This window comes from Artibeus jamaicensis, unplaced genomic scaffold, assembly GCF_021234435.1.
Source record: "Artibeus jamaicensis isolate MK-2021 breed Jamaican fruit bat unplaced genomic scaffold, CSHL_Jam_final contig_332, whole genome shotgun sequence".
Classification (NCBI taxonomy): domain Eukaryota; kingdom Metazoa; phylum Chordata; class Mammalia; order Chiroptera; family Phyllostomidae; genus Artibeus; species Artibeus jamaicensis.
The window spans coordinates 8802258-8817081 of NW_026521788.1; the positions used below are offsets into that span (position 1 = coordinate 8802258).

Consider the following 14824-nt stretch of genomic DNA (forward strand, 5'->3'; position numbering starts at 1 on the left):
CTGCAATATACACATGTGCTCTTTTCCTGATTTACGGTACCCAGAGTTGGGACAGTGGGAGAGGGGAGCTGTGTGGGGGTAGGTGTATACCCTAAAGGACTTTGATATTTTAGTGGAGGCATTAAGCCTAAATAGCATTAAATAAACATTTTGTTTCCTTTTCACAAATCTCTGGCATTGAGAGATGTCTTTCCAATTGGCGGCGGACAGAAGAGCCCAGTAGATATTAGTATTTTGTCCTTGGGAGGGGCCCCTGTTGTATAGTAGTTTTGGGCATCCCTAGGTGGACCAAATATTGTATTGCCCCTCCCTCGGATTTCTTGTTCGGTAACAGTATGACTAAATAATGCAGGCTAGAGATGGGCACAGAAGCAGGTTCTCTAAAGCACTGGTCCCCAACCTTTTTGGCACCAGGAACCAGTTGTGTGTAAGACAATTTTTCCACGAAGGGGAGCGGGGAGATTGGAGGTAAAGCGCAGGCTCTGAAATGAGTCAAGTTCTCCTCCCCCTTCGCTCTACCTCCGCTCACCTCCTGTGTGCAGCCAGGCTCCTAACAGACCACAGATGGTACCTGTCCCTGTCCCAGGGCTTGGCGACCCCTGATCTGAAGCACAACTGAACTCTGAAAAACTTGCTTATTTCAAGCTGACAGAGTGCCTGTTATCTCTGCTCCTACTCAAAATGTCTCTAGACTCTCATATCCAAAGTTATTTTGTAGTTATAGAAACTCTACCCACCCATATTTGAGCGGCTGAAATTTCACTTTTTCTCTTGTTGTGCTATGATAGATATTTTTATAGGGCCAGAAAATTCAATAACCTTTAAAGATGGGCAGAAATAAAGAAATCTGCTGGGAAATAGATTGTAAAGGGAGTAAGGATATAGAGCCCCAGATACTGACATTTCCAAGCCAAGTTTTGTCAGTATGCTTATTTATGTAAATTGTGCTATCCAGATACTTAGCTTTCTGATCTAATTTTAGGCTAGATTTCGATAAAAATTAAGATTCATTCACAGCAAATTCAAAAGAGCTGTTGTAATGCATCAATTACTCTATATGAAAGACATGTTTAGGGTAGGTATTTAGATTAAAATGGAACCTATTTTAGAGGCTATTTCTCAGTAGTCCCTCACATTCATTCCTGTGAAGCCACTGAACAGTCCCGCTGCAGCGCCAGGCACTGCACATGCCATGATCTTTAACAAGGACTTTTCTTAATATGCAGAAGTTCAAATTGGAGGGGGGGAAATTCTATGGGTTTCTTTTATTTCCCTGTGAAAACATGTACCTTTTATGGAACCATAAGGAAAAAAATGCATTTTATAATAACAAAATGCCAACTATGTAAAATAGGTCAATAAAATTTACACTGGCATTAGCTGGTAAAATATAATATGGTCACATTTTTTAAAAAGATTAGGAAAAATTTATGAAGATTAGAAAATATTCTAATCTTTAATTCTCTACATCTAGCATTAATATATGGCACAATATGTACAGATTAAATATCTTATTTTCTCTCTCAGCTGAAGTGGATGTCATCATTGCCATTCACCACTGGAGTAAATTATAAAATGGCATGCCCAAGGTTTTTCATTGATAGGGCAAGGATGAACTCATTCTATTTACTGCAACCTTTTTCTCAACAACTGTTGTTTATGCAAGAAGGTGTGTAGACACTGGAAAGACAGGGATAAATACATCTCTATTTTACAAGGTGAAGAGCAAAAGGTCAAGGGGCTAAAAATTCTTTCTGTGTGCAAGTTGCTTGTTTTTGAAAATTTATTCTTCTCAATCTTGTTTTAGATTAAAAAATTAAAATTATTGTGTCATCATCAATTTCATTATAAAGTTAAGTCGCTGGTGGCCAGGTAAATATGAGCAGATTTCACATAGATAGGCCAATGAATGAAGGGACAGGTAGATATGAATTATGAATCTAATTACAAATATCTAAAGCATCAGATAATCATGTTAAAAAACAGTGCAAATTTATTTTGACTATGTTCTTGATATGTTGACGCTTTGCTATCATTTAGGATTGCTTTTTAAAAAAAAAATTTATTTACTTTTAAAGAGGGGAAGGGCCCTGGCTGGTGTAGCTCAGTGGGTTGAGCACGGGCTGTGAACCAAAGGGTCATGGTTTGATTCCCAGTCAGGGCACATGTCTGGGTTACAGGCCAGGTCCCCAGTGGGGGCCATGTGAGAGGCAACCACACATTGATGTTTCTCTCTTTCTCTTTCCTTTCCCCTCTATCTAAAAATAAATTTAAAAAAAAAATTTTTTTTTTTTTAAAAAGAGGTGAAGGGAGGGAGAAAGAAACATCAATGTGTAGTTACCTCTCACATGTCACCCACTGGAGACCTGGCCCACAACCCAAGCATGTGCCCTGACTGGCAATTGAACCACAACCCTTTGATTAGCAGGCCAGTACTCAGTCCACTCAGTCACATCAGCCAGGGCCCATTTAGCACTTTTAACATAACATAACATTAGTATTTATATGATTATCATTTAAAAAAATAAATAGATAAGCAGCATGTTAGGAAACACATTCACTGTTCTTAAACTTTGTGACTTGTACATGATATACATGACTGAAATGTATAAAAGTAATGCATTTAAAATAAGCCACTCACATTGTTTAAAGATAAGAGTTTACAAAGATGGTTCTTCTTTAATTATGAAACTGAAAACATGAAAATGGGAAAATAGTTACTAATTTTCATCCCCACCAAACAGAATGAGAAATTATATTTTAAATGGAAATTTATTTTTGAAACACTGAGTAGGGAGTAACAATGCATTTGAATTTAAAAGTTATAATTCATGTTTTTCATACAGCAACATATTTATTAAGGAAAAATGTGTTTGGATAAAGAAATGTGGAAAGCAGTGAATGTTTTGATAATTTTGCAAAGTATAGATAATGTTCAATTCTTCCATATATTTGCTTAACTTACCGTAAATTTAAAGTATATTGTGATGAAAAAATAAATCTAAGAAGTAAATATTGTTATTATAAAGGTAAACAAATGCAAAGTAAGGAGAAAAAACAAAGAAATCCATGTTATCATTTGGGAAGGAGAAACTACTGATAAAAATAGAGGTCCTCAATATCATTTTGAACTTATCTCAGCCACGTCACTGTTATTTTCAGGCACCAATGGGCATCTGCCCTGAGAATAAATTATGAGCATTTTCTGCCTATTTCACTAAGTAATTGAAGTAGTAATATAAGCCCCACTTATGATACAAAGTGCATAAGGTGACTCGTAACAGGAGAAAAAGCAGGGCTCTAAGGAATCAATATTCATTTTCATCTGGCTCTATGATACATGAATTGAATTAACAATATTTTAATAATTTCTATCATATCCCACTTGAAAGAACCACTTAAGATAAATAACATGTTTTAACATCCTTGTTATCAATGTGGTTTAATAACATGGGAAACATATCACATATAAAATTCAAGGCAAACTTTTTCTCTGGATTTAAAAAGATGTTTTGGCCAACCTACAGTTATAATCCTACAATGACTCTCAGAGTCTATAATCAGTGAAAAAGAGAAGTCTAGACAGAGAGACTGGATTCTGTGATGTGATGGTCATTGCATCACAAATGTCCCATGTGTCATCTTGACTCTATTGTTTTATTTTTCCTCCCCTTGCCCTTTCTTGCTTATGAGACCTGCTCCTGAAAACAACAGGTTTAGTAATATTATAGTCACGTAAGTCTATCCTCATTGTGACTAGCCAAGATATGCTGTTTTTACTGCCTGCTACAAAGTTGGTGCTAAGAACAACAACAAAAATTGCTCTTTTTATTCAGGAAAAATAAGCACCAATTTCTTTATAACATTTATATAGAAACATCACTTATATGAAGTATTCAAACATACTTGGATATCTCCCCTGGGTTCTATAGCTTTGATCCTGAGTCAGAATATTATAGAACAGTGAAATTCCTTTCAAAGTAACTATTCAATTAATCCAGATTTATGTACCATATTTTGCTGTGTACAATGTGTTCTGGTATACAATGCACTCCCAAGTTTTGGGGCCAAACTTTCAGAAAAAATATCTTTCATTTTAATTTTTAATTTATTAATTTATATTTACAAACCTTAATATTGTATTTCATGGTATTATTTTTCATATGGATATTGTTATTGTTTTCTAGAGTTACACTTTTAATGCATAAGCATAAACAAAAGAATAAAAACATTTATATAGTTATGGAATTAGTGCTATCCATGTATAATGAGCATCCTTATTTTTCCCTTTAAAATTTGGGCCAAAGAGTGTGCATTATACACAGCAAAATATGGCAATTAGCTAAGAATGTTTTTGCTGCTGAGTATACTTTACCTCAAAATATACTGACCAAACATTTGATATTTTGCTCTGTGTAAACACTGCTTACCTTCATACTGTCTCCACTAACTTAGGGACAGATTAATTTTATGATTGCTTTGACTAAAATGATTAGCTTGAAATTGCTGAAATATGTCTGCTGAGTAGCTTATACTATTTTGCATATTATATTGTAAAACTGAACTTTAAAATACAATGACATCTCATATATTAGGGCATTAGTCTTTTGCTAAATTCAGATTTCTAGAACAATGCTTAGACATCAGTAGTGACCCGAAAAAGTTTCTGAGAATCACAAAACTTTGATTTTTTGAATCCATGTACCTAATCCCTAGCTTAGGTTTAATGATTTTTTAAATAACAAGCAAAACAAACAGAAAAACTTTCTCAGCAGGAGATTAGAACTAAACTAGAAAATAAATTTTAGAGAGAGTCAGTGACAGAATTAAATATAGGCTGAATTTGGAAAAAGAAAAATCAATCTGTAAATCTGTATGCAAAAAAAATCTCATGGGAGACTAGTTGAGATAATCTTGAAACATCAGGAAAATATGAAACTATATTTAGTGATCTCTGACTGAGTAAGTACGAAAATATAATATGCTTAATCTAACTTCTATTCAAAATATTTTATACTAAAAATGATTGCTTTAGTGCTTCAACAAGTAAGCCCTAGAGTTCAATAATATAGATAATTACTTCTCAAAATTTAATAGGCCTATACACAGTTGGGATCTTATAAGAACGTGGATTCTTATTTAGTGGACCTGAAAGTGTAGGCAAGATTCCGTTATTTCTAATAAGCTGATAGTTTTCTAGTAAGAAAGCATTAATTTTAAGTAATGTCAGATAAATGAGATGTTACTGTATTTGATCTCAAATACTTTTTGAAACCTGAAATTAAAACATGCTACTCCTATAAATTGACAAGATTATATTACATATCATTCATTCACTTTGGAAATAAGGAAATAACATAGTAAACTATTTTTAAGTATGAAACATGTGAGAGCAAAATAAATGACAGAGCATTATTCAGTCTTCCAGCCATATAAGTAAGCATGCATGAGAGAATTTTATTTAAATCTAAACTTGGTCAATACTGTGCAAAATTTGATGTGAGTTCTATCTATAGCATACTAAGTCATACTCAATAGAATTTATAATTCTCTTAAGCTATATTCATCCTTTTCACAACAGATAAGGCAAATTTGGAGGAAATTTTTAAAGGATACTTTGTTTCAATTTATGTTAACGGTGAAACACTGTGCTTTGTTCAGTGGTAAACAATCAAGATTTGTTCTTTGATTTAAAAATGTCCATTATCATTTTCTAGTTGTATCTTATGTGTATGAATAGTATATGTATTAAAATATTCTATAAATAAACTGGAGCTGGGAGAAGTCATATGCTATAATGCATTAGAAGCTATGGATTTATAGCCTTTAAAGGCATTTCATATATTATGTAAATTCTTGAACTTGCCAAGTTTCTTTATATTGAACTTATAAAATATTCATGTCCAGTGACAGTAATGTAAAACAGTTCTGATTTTACTATATCTTTCATACCAAATTTGGGTTTCTAAATGCATTATTGTCAATTTGACCCTCTTCTACTTCGGTAAAATTTTGCTGAGGGAGAGATTTCTGTGATGCTCCAAATAATTATTTAACGTCAGATGTCTAAACAAAATTGCCTCTTATGTTTGGTATGTATAGAGTATCTGTGAAGAGTGTATGTGTGGTGGGTGGGACACCAGGTAAAATTATAAATGATATTTATAAAAGAGATACAACTTCAAGAGTTTCTTAAAAGGTCAACATATACATATGTAAAAACTTAAAAAAAACTTTATACTGGACATCAAGGAAAATGGACTTTGATTCCAAATCATTTATAGAAGATTTCCACATTTACTATCACTTTGTAATTCTTCCATTTAAAAAATCAAGCTAATATAGACAGCAATTGCATAAACTTATTACCTATAAAATCCTCTAATGCAATTTTTTCCATTTTTTAATGAAAAGTAAAATGACATGTGTGTACTAAAAAAGTTCTGTGAACCTAGAGCTGATGAGTAATTTATGCTAACCCAAAATTATAAATAATTAGTAAATTATTTCTTATTAAAATAAATCATGACCCAATAAGACAGCTAAATGTTTAAATAATGTTATTGGGTGAAAAAAGATTTTCTGGGAAGAACAATTAATTGATACAAATGTGAGTGCAAATCTGTTAATTTTTAAATTTTAAAGCATATCCTCAGAGTTTTAGCTTGTGCGCATGATAAAAATTCCCATACATTGTTTTCTCAGTGACAATAAAAAGCACAGTTTATTAAAAACTAAAGTAAAAATCAAAATAACATCTTAAAAAATTGGTCACAGTTTTGTCATTGGTATATGGAGGTTGTTCCAGGGGCCCATCCAGAGCTCCTCATCATCTGACTGTGTGTGGTCGCTATGGAATTCCAAAGCTTCCTTGCCGTTCTTACTCTCAACCGCGGACTCCTGTTCAACTGTGCTTTTCAGCCTGTTCCCCAGTGGCTTCACCGCGGTACTGTCAGTCCCCAGTGGGCAAGGGGCAAACGTAACCAGGGTTGGTCTCAAGTTCATTTTTTCAGTAGAAAATGGCCCCTTTGATAAAGTGTTCAGGGGAACATTCTCCTCATGTGTCACTGCCAACTTGTCTAGTTTCTTAAAATGCCTCCCCAGGTGGACAGGGGAAGTGACTTTAAAGTTGTCGGTGAGGCAGGCACGACGGGTTCTCACCACAGAGCCATTCTGTGCAATGTATATATTGCCATTAATATTACTGTGGATATTAGGATTGTGAATACGGTTTCTCTGACATTCAGGAGCACTGTCTTCTCCAGTCGAGCTAGTTTCATAATCTCGATCCACAACTAACTTGATCATTCTTTTTCTTGCCCACTGTCAAAATAGAAAAAAAAAGTGTGTGAGACATTATCAAGGGACTAAAAAGGGTAAAGATAACAATGCTTGTGCAGTTCCAAACCTTTGCTGGAAAGCAAGCAAAGGTTTATAATTCAAAAGAGGTAGGAGGAAGCAACTCTTCATTAACAACACTTTCTTTCCCAGCAATTCTTTATTGATTTAGAGTTTAATAACTTCTGGAGAAGGCATTGCTGAGTTAGGAAGTAGACATGTATTTTAGGGAGCACATGTATTCTTTCAGATAAAACTGCTGATCTGAAAGGAAAAAAAAGGCATATTATTTATATCTGACTAAGGATCAGATCCATTGTCTGACAGTTGCTACACTATTCAGGAAAGTTAAATTGAAAGGAACACACCACATATTTTATTCATATTAATACTTCTATCATGATATTTTTAAGCCCATATTATTCTGATTCCTAATTAATCCTTCACTGTTAATTATTTTTTTTTTGGTATGATTTATTTAGTGCTTTTATTCCATTGAAGTGTCCTGGTTTTATGGGTCATCTCATTGAAATATATAAACTTAAAATATTTTCTCATCCTGATAATATTTAGTAATACACAAAACTGAAAACTAATTATTGTAAACTTTCCTTTTGTAAGCAACTGGAACACAATGGGCATTATTGCAAACTTATTTTTCTCTTATCATTCCACATTAGAAATGGCAAGGAGATTAAAGAATCTGAGGTTATTCTCAACAGTATTGTATTTTTAGGACACGGGAACCACCAGCACATTGCACTAAAAAACATGCACTTTGATTTTCAGGTATATATTTTCAGATTATTATGTCGACTTACCTATGAATATTGTATAAGTCTTATTACAATTTAACTTTTTTCTAAATTCACTTTAACTCATATTCACAATAGAAAAGAAATGGTAGCAAATTTAATTTTTTAAATTTTATTTTATTTAACTTCTGATATTTGAACATGCTAACAACAAATTTATTTGAACCTGTTCAAGATATTTATGATAATGCCTTTGCCAGAAATGTACATATATGCAAAAGTATGAAAGTAGACTCCTAGACATTTCATTTGTTGCAGCTTGTCCTAGAGTTATTTTTTAGAAATGATATAAAAACCACCATATGTATTTATCTAATACATTGCAGTAAAGAGGCATCCTTGTAATACATAATGCTACATAGCATTAACAGAAATCACACTAGAAAATATTAACTATTGATTAACTAGTTGCATGTCTTCCAAAGTAACTAATATAGGAAGAACGAGTCTGTTTAACCCTATACTCTGATATACACATCGATTTGGATAGCATATATATTCACTTTTCTGGCATGTTTCTAATCTTAGGTCAAAATCCTGATGAATTTCCTTCAAGTGTCATGTCAGAGAACACACAGAAGGCACTGCACACAAGAGCACTCATCACTGCAAAACTCCCACCTACTGTGATCTCTCTTAAAGTGCTGTGTTGTAACCTTCAGCGTTTGTTCCTGCAGGTTTCTTTTGGCTCGCATCCCTGGTTGTGTCATACTCTGGCACCTGGAAGCCCCATGGACCTCCCGACTGACTTTCGCTACTACTACTACTACTACTGCGCGATGATTCTGACTCCTCCTCACTTCCCACAACTCTTTCTCCCGATGCTATGCTGCCCTCCTCAGTGACACCTTGAGATTCAAGGTCTGTTGTTTCCTCTGTCGGGGCTGGCTCACTTTCCTCTCCTTCTGCTGGGGGTTCTTCTTCTTCCTTCAGTTCCTCTTCCAGTTCTTCAGGTGGCTCCTGTTTTTTACCTTTGACTGCCTGGACCTCTTCAACAACAGGCCTTCTTCTTGCGAAAAATATGTTTTTCCTTGCCTTTTCTCCTTCTGACTCTGTGGATTCCGATTCTGATTCAGGGGTAGAGCTTTCCTCCTCCTCAGAGGGTGTCTCTGACTCAGACTCCTCTTCTGTTGTCTCAGAATAACTGAACTCGGATTCTTCTTCGCTGTATTCAGTATAGTCACTGGAGGTTTCCTCTTCGGATTCCACGGTGCTTTCCGTAGCTTCTTCCTCTCGGTCCAGAGTTAGTTTTAAGTAATCTTTATCTTCCTCAAAGCGTCTCATCCACTCTTCACTTTCAAGTTCGATGCCACTTCTCTCTGCTAGTCCTCTAACTTTCTTAAAAATCATTGGGAATACTCTGGCTCTGTTCCATGTTACGGGTATAGGCTCAGCTTCTGGTGGCCTTTCAATAGTGACAATTACTTCTTCCTCACTAGGCTCTACAATTTCAACTTTGGGTTTTATAATTTCCTTTTCCTTTTCCTGAAAATTATGAAAAGGAATTGAACTGTGAGCCAGGGGATAGGTATGATGTGATGTTTTCCCACATAAGTTAAGCAGGAAAGAATCTGTAGGCCAATAGCTTTATGCAAGTTATATTACTAATTTCAGAAAGTAAACACACGATCCTCTGATTTTTATCCCCACTGTTCATACTCAGAAGATGACCAAGAAAAAGTAAATTATTCCATTTTGGCTTTTATTAATGACACCAAATTCTAATGCTTTCTCATTTTTTCTTACACATTTATTTTGCATCTTATATCAAAGGAGAGAGAAATAACTCTTCATAACTTCTTTCCTCTCTTATTCATACACTTTAATATTTTTATGTAATTTCTTTTAACAAAATTTTAATTAATCAGGAAATTATAATAGTTTACCTGAATAGCTTGTAAAATTTTACATTATTCTTTATTTTGAATACAGTAAAGCTATAGTAATATTTCTTTGTTTTGTGTGTATGTTTTATTTAAATAAATGTCCCAAGTACATATTTTAGGCAAAATATGTACAAATATTTTATACATGACTTATGCTAATTTAAGCATAATATTTCATTAAATATTGGTGGTAATATTTTATTATTCTCATAACTGAAAGATGAAGACTGTACTTTTTTTTATAGTTTTTAGGTATGCCAGACAATATAGAATTAAAGTAAACAATATTTTGCAAAACACTTTTTTATGTTCTATTATGATGTTAACTTTATGGGGAAACTTTTAGGAATTCAGAAAATATAATTATATTGTAGCTTTATTCTAGGTGTTTTAACATTTTATAGAAGGGTATAAATTAAATTTACATAAAAACTGATTTCCTTCTACAGACAACACAAAATTGTCAGCATTATTATATTTCTACGGACAACATGTTTTAAGTAAACAGAATTTCTGATTTTGGAAAATTTTGTAGCCTGTTATTAAATAGGGTTAACAAATTGTTCTTGGATTATTAATCTTACATAAGAAACTTATAGTAATTACCTCTTCTTCCTCATATTTCTCCTCAGCTTCACCAACCACCTCACCGTATTCCTCTTGTCCAGCCGGTGGTAACAAGCGACCACGACTTCCATAGTCAGGCATTTCATACCTGTAACAGAAACTTACACCTTTAAACATTTTTTATGTGCTCTGGGTAGACTCTACCATGACTGAGCTCTGTTTTCTTCATTATTCAAACAACAGGTATTTATACCTCACCTATTAGGTTCCTTGTAAACTAGTTATACAACCATAAGTACTACAACCTGATGATCAATGGTTTTTGCCATAATGGTACCCTGGAATAACAATAAAAAGAGTCAAGTTATTTCAGATTTACTTTTTGGGTGAGTCTAGAATGAAGAGAAAGGCATATTGTTCCTTAATTAATTGAAGAATTTAGGACACAAAATAGGTTCTTTCTAAAAGTATATAATGGCTTATTCAGAACAAAAAGTCTCTATTTACAGTAAAAATCTGCTTCATACATGATCTGTAGTGGTCTTTATGTTTCTCTGCTGTATTTTTAGAAAGCAGTTAACCTATGTGTGTAGAAATGCTTATTACTAAATTCTGTAGTATGATTTCTTAATTTCTCTTGGACAAATCTTGAGGGGGACTGGTTAAATAAAATCTTAAACATCTCATATAAAAATGGTGAATCAGGAATTGAGCAAATATATTTGACATTTTTTCCCATTTAAATAATTTTCAATCATTTTTACTGCTTTTTTAGAGTTGTAGTCAATATCAGCATAAACTTCAAAACAGAACTCAGTATAGAAAACTGGTTAAAACTTGATTGAGTAAAACTGGATGTGTTACTTATTTTCAAAGATGAAACAAAATTACATTTATAAAACAAATAATAGTAATAATAATTTGTTTAAACTTATCATTCATAAAAATATTAAGATACTGGATAAAAAAATCTGAAGATGTACCCATGCTCATAACTGTAATAATCTTGTCCATATTCCTGGCCAGGATCAATTCCAGATTCCATGGATAACTCCTATTGTTCAAAGAGAGAAATTACATTTGAAAACAAACTCTTATCACATTTCAGCTCAAAGTCCGATTTCCAGAATTGGAATTCGATGACTTTCAAAAGACTCCTGCCAAAGTAATTTTAATCATGAATGTTAGTTAAACATATTCAAAATTTTTTTCTGGCTATAACTATTTTACACAAAATAAGGTTATGTTATTAGAAATAAAGGGTAAAAAGGGAAATGTTTTATAATGGTAAATCTGTTAAAGTTACAGATAAGCCTATCACTTGTTCTTGGATAAGTTTAAAACTATCAACTGGCAGTTAATATTTCAATGTTTTAACATATTATTAACAGAGGTTAGCTTTGAGAAAAATTAAAGTGTTCTCTTTAGCATTTTCATTTTCCTGCTAAGTTTTCTAGTACCCAGACATTTCTATTTATCAAAAGTTATTCTTAAGAAATGATCTCAAGACTTAGCCAAGATGGAGGCATAGGTGAAAGCACTACACCTTCTCGCACAATCAAGTTTAAAAACAACAAAGATTTAGCAACAAAAACATGGCCAAATCACAGAAAATTGAACTACACGGAAGTCTGACAACAATGAACTCTTCAGCCAAACTGGCAAGAGGGGCAGAGCCAGCAGCAGAGCAGGATCGGGCAGGAAAGATCCACTGGACCTACCCGGGTACACGACCCAGGTGTGCCAGCAGCCGTGGGCGGATCCCAGATATGGAGCAGCAGGCAGACCTGCTGAGGGTGCAAGGTGGTGAACCCACTGAGGGCTGATCACAGTCACACATTCGAGCGCAGGTAAACCGATGAAGGAGCTAGCAGTGAAGGAGCTAGCAGTGAGACGGACCGTGTAGGCCCCAGCAGCAGGAAGCAGCAGAGAGAACCGCCATTGTCCCTCTCTGACCCCACTCCCACATACAGGGTCACAAACCAGCAACCTGGGTGGCCTGGTGAAAAACTAAGGCTCCCCTCCTAATACATAACAGGCACAACAGATCAAAACATGGCTCAAGAAAAACTCAGAGCCCCAGAGCTGATAAATCTAAGCAACAAAGAAATAGCCAAACTTTCAGATGCACAGTTCAAAATACTGGTGATCAGGATGCTCACAGAACTGGTTGATTTTTAGTCACCAATTAGAGGAACATATGGAAGCTAAACTAATTGAAATGAATGGAAATGCACAGGAAACCAATAGTAATGGAAAGGAAACTGGGGACTCAAATCAAAGGAGTGGATCAGAAGGAGGAAAAAAATGACCAAACAGAAAAGGATGAAGAAACAAGAATTCAAAAAAATGAGGAGAGGCTTAGGAACCTCCAGGACATCTTTAAATGCTCCAACATCCGAATTATAGGGGTACCAGAAGGGGAAAAGGAACAGCCACCAGTGGAAAACTTATTTGAACAAATAATAAAGGAGAACTTCCCCAGTTTGGCAAAGGAAATAGACTTCCAGGAAATCCAGGAAGCTCAGAGAGTTCCAAAGAAATTGGACCCAAGAAGGAACACACCAAGGCACATCATCATTACATTAGCCAAGATTAAAATGGAGAAAATCCTAGAAGCAGAAAGAGATAAGGGGATGGTCTCCTACAAAGGAGTTCCCATCAGACTGTCAGCTGATTTCTCAAAAGAGACCTTACAGGCAAGAAGGGACTGGAAAGAAGTATTCCAAGTCATGAAATCTGAAGACCTACATCCAAGATTGATCTATCCAGCAAAGCTTTCATTTAGAATGGAAGGGCAGATAAAGTGCTTCTCAGATAAGATCAAATTCAAGGAGTTCATCATCACCAAGCCTCTATTATATGAAATGTTAAAGGGACTTATCTAAGAAAAAGAAGATAAAAAAGAACAGTGAAAGGACAGCAAACTCACAGTTATTAACAACCACACCTGAAACAAAAGCAAACTAAGAGGACAGCTAGATCAGGAGCAGAACCATAGAAATGAAGATCACATGGAGGGTTAGCAACAGAGGAGTGGGAGAAGGTAAGGGGGGAGAAGGTACAGAAAATAAGTAGCATAGATGGTAGGTAGAAAGTAGGGGAGGGCAAGAATAGTAGGGGAAATATAGACTATAAAGAACTTGAGACACGTGGTCATAAACTAAAGGGGGGAATGGTGGGGGAGGGGGTGTGCAGGATGGAGGGGAATGAAGGGGGAAATAGAACTGTAATGGCATAATTAATCAAATATATTAAACAAAGAAATGACTTGATAATCATTTATACAGTAATGAAATTACATTAACATGTAATGTTTTTCAAGGATGTTTACATTTTAAAACACACTGGATTTAATAAAATTTAATTAAATCCATAGTTCTGTATGTAATTCCCTTTTTGTAAAACAAAGGAATTTGTCAGAGCACAGCCCTTTCAATGTTTTCAGTTCAAAATTCTAGACAATACCAATTCTTTGAGCTCTACTCCTTTAGAAAGATGTTTTTCCTGAGATATACATACAAAACTAGTTTTAACTAACAATTAAATTTAATTTCATTATATTCCCCTTTTAAATTCTATTGTAACATTTAAATAAGTTGAACTGAAAAAGCTAACCAAATTAATTTTGCAATGAAGTAGGAAAAGGGGAGGAAGAAAAATTCTAGGTATCCATAGGAAAATGGGTTGGTATTTATTTCTAATTATACAAAATTATCAATTTTGTATAGACTTAATTCTGTTGTTCTGGGTATAACAATAATTCAGGGAGAATATTTCTCTTTGAGCATAAATATATTAGAAAAATATGAAAATTCACAGCTCGTATAACATTCAGTTGTGCTCTGTTGGCAAATGTCATTTTTAAAAAATTGAATTTGTTGCCAAAAATTTTATTCAGAAAATGTTATAAAAAATCTGGACTTTGATTTGTTTAAAAAAAAAAAGATGGCAATACTGGTCTCATATTATCATTTCATGAATTTAGTTAGAGGTACAACTCCTTACAGCAATCAGCTTCTCCACTACCTACTACTGTGTTCCCAACCCATACCCATAGTCACAACAGGATCGCTCATCTGCTCTTTTGTTTTTATATTTTACAAATTCTGTTCACTTACATTACCGCCCTAGATATTTATTAAGTTTGCAGTCGCTCAACTCTACTAATGTACTATCTAATGACTTTGCGGTTTATAAATGCTTTGTAAACCATTT

At 34.2% G+C, this 14824-nt stretch overlaps 1 protein-coding gene across 1 annotated transcript in view; it reads right to left on the reverse strand.

Moving 5' to 3' along the window:
• Positions 1-8702: 8702 nt before the first annotated feature.
• PCDH15 (protocadherin related 15) overlaps positions 8703-14824 on the reverse strand; it is a 789434-nt gene continuing 783312 nt past the window's right edge. Inside the window, exons 32-33 of the mRNA XM_053663991.1 lie at positions 10646-10754; positions 8703-9638 (exon numbers count right to left, since the gene is read on the reverse strand). Coding sequence (XP_053519966.1) covers positions 8790-9638; positions 10646-10754 — 958 coding nt within the window. The 3' untranslated portion in view covers positions 8703-8789. The remainder of the gene's footprint in view (positions 9639-10645; positions 10755-14824) is intronic.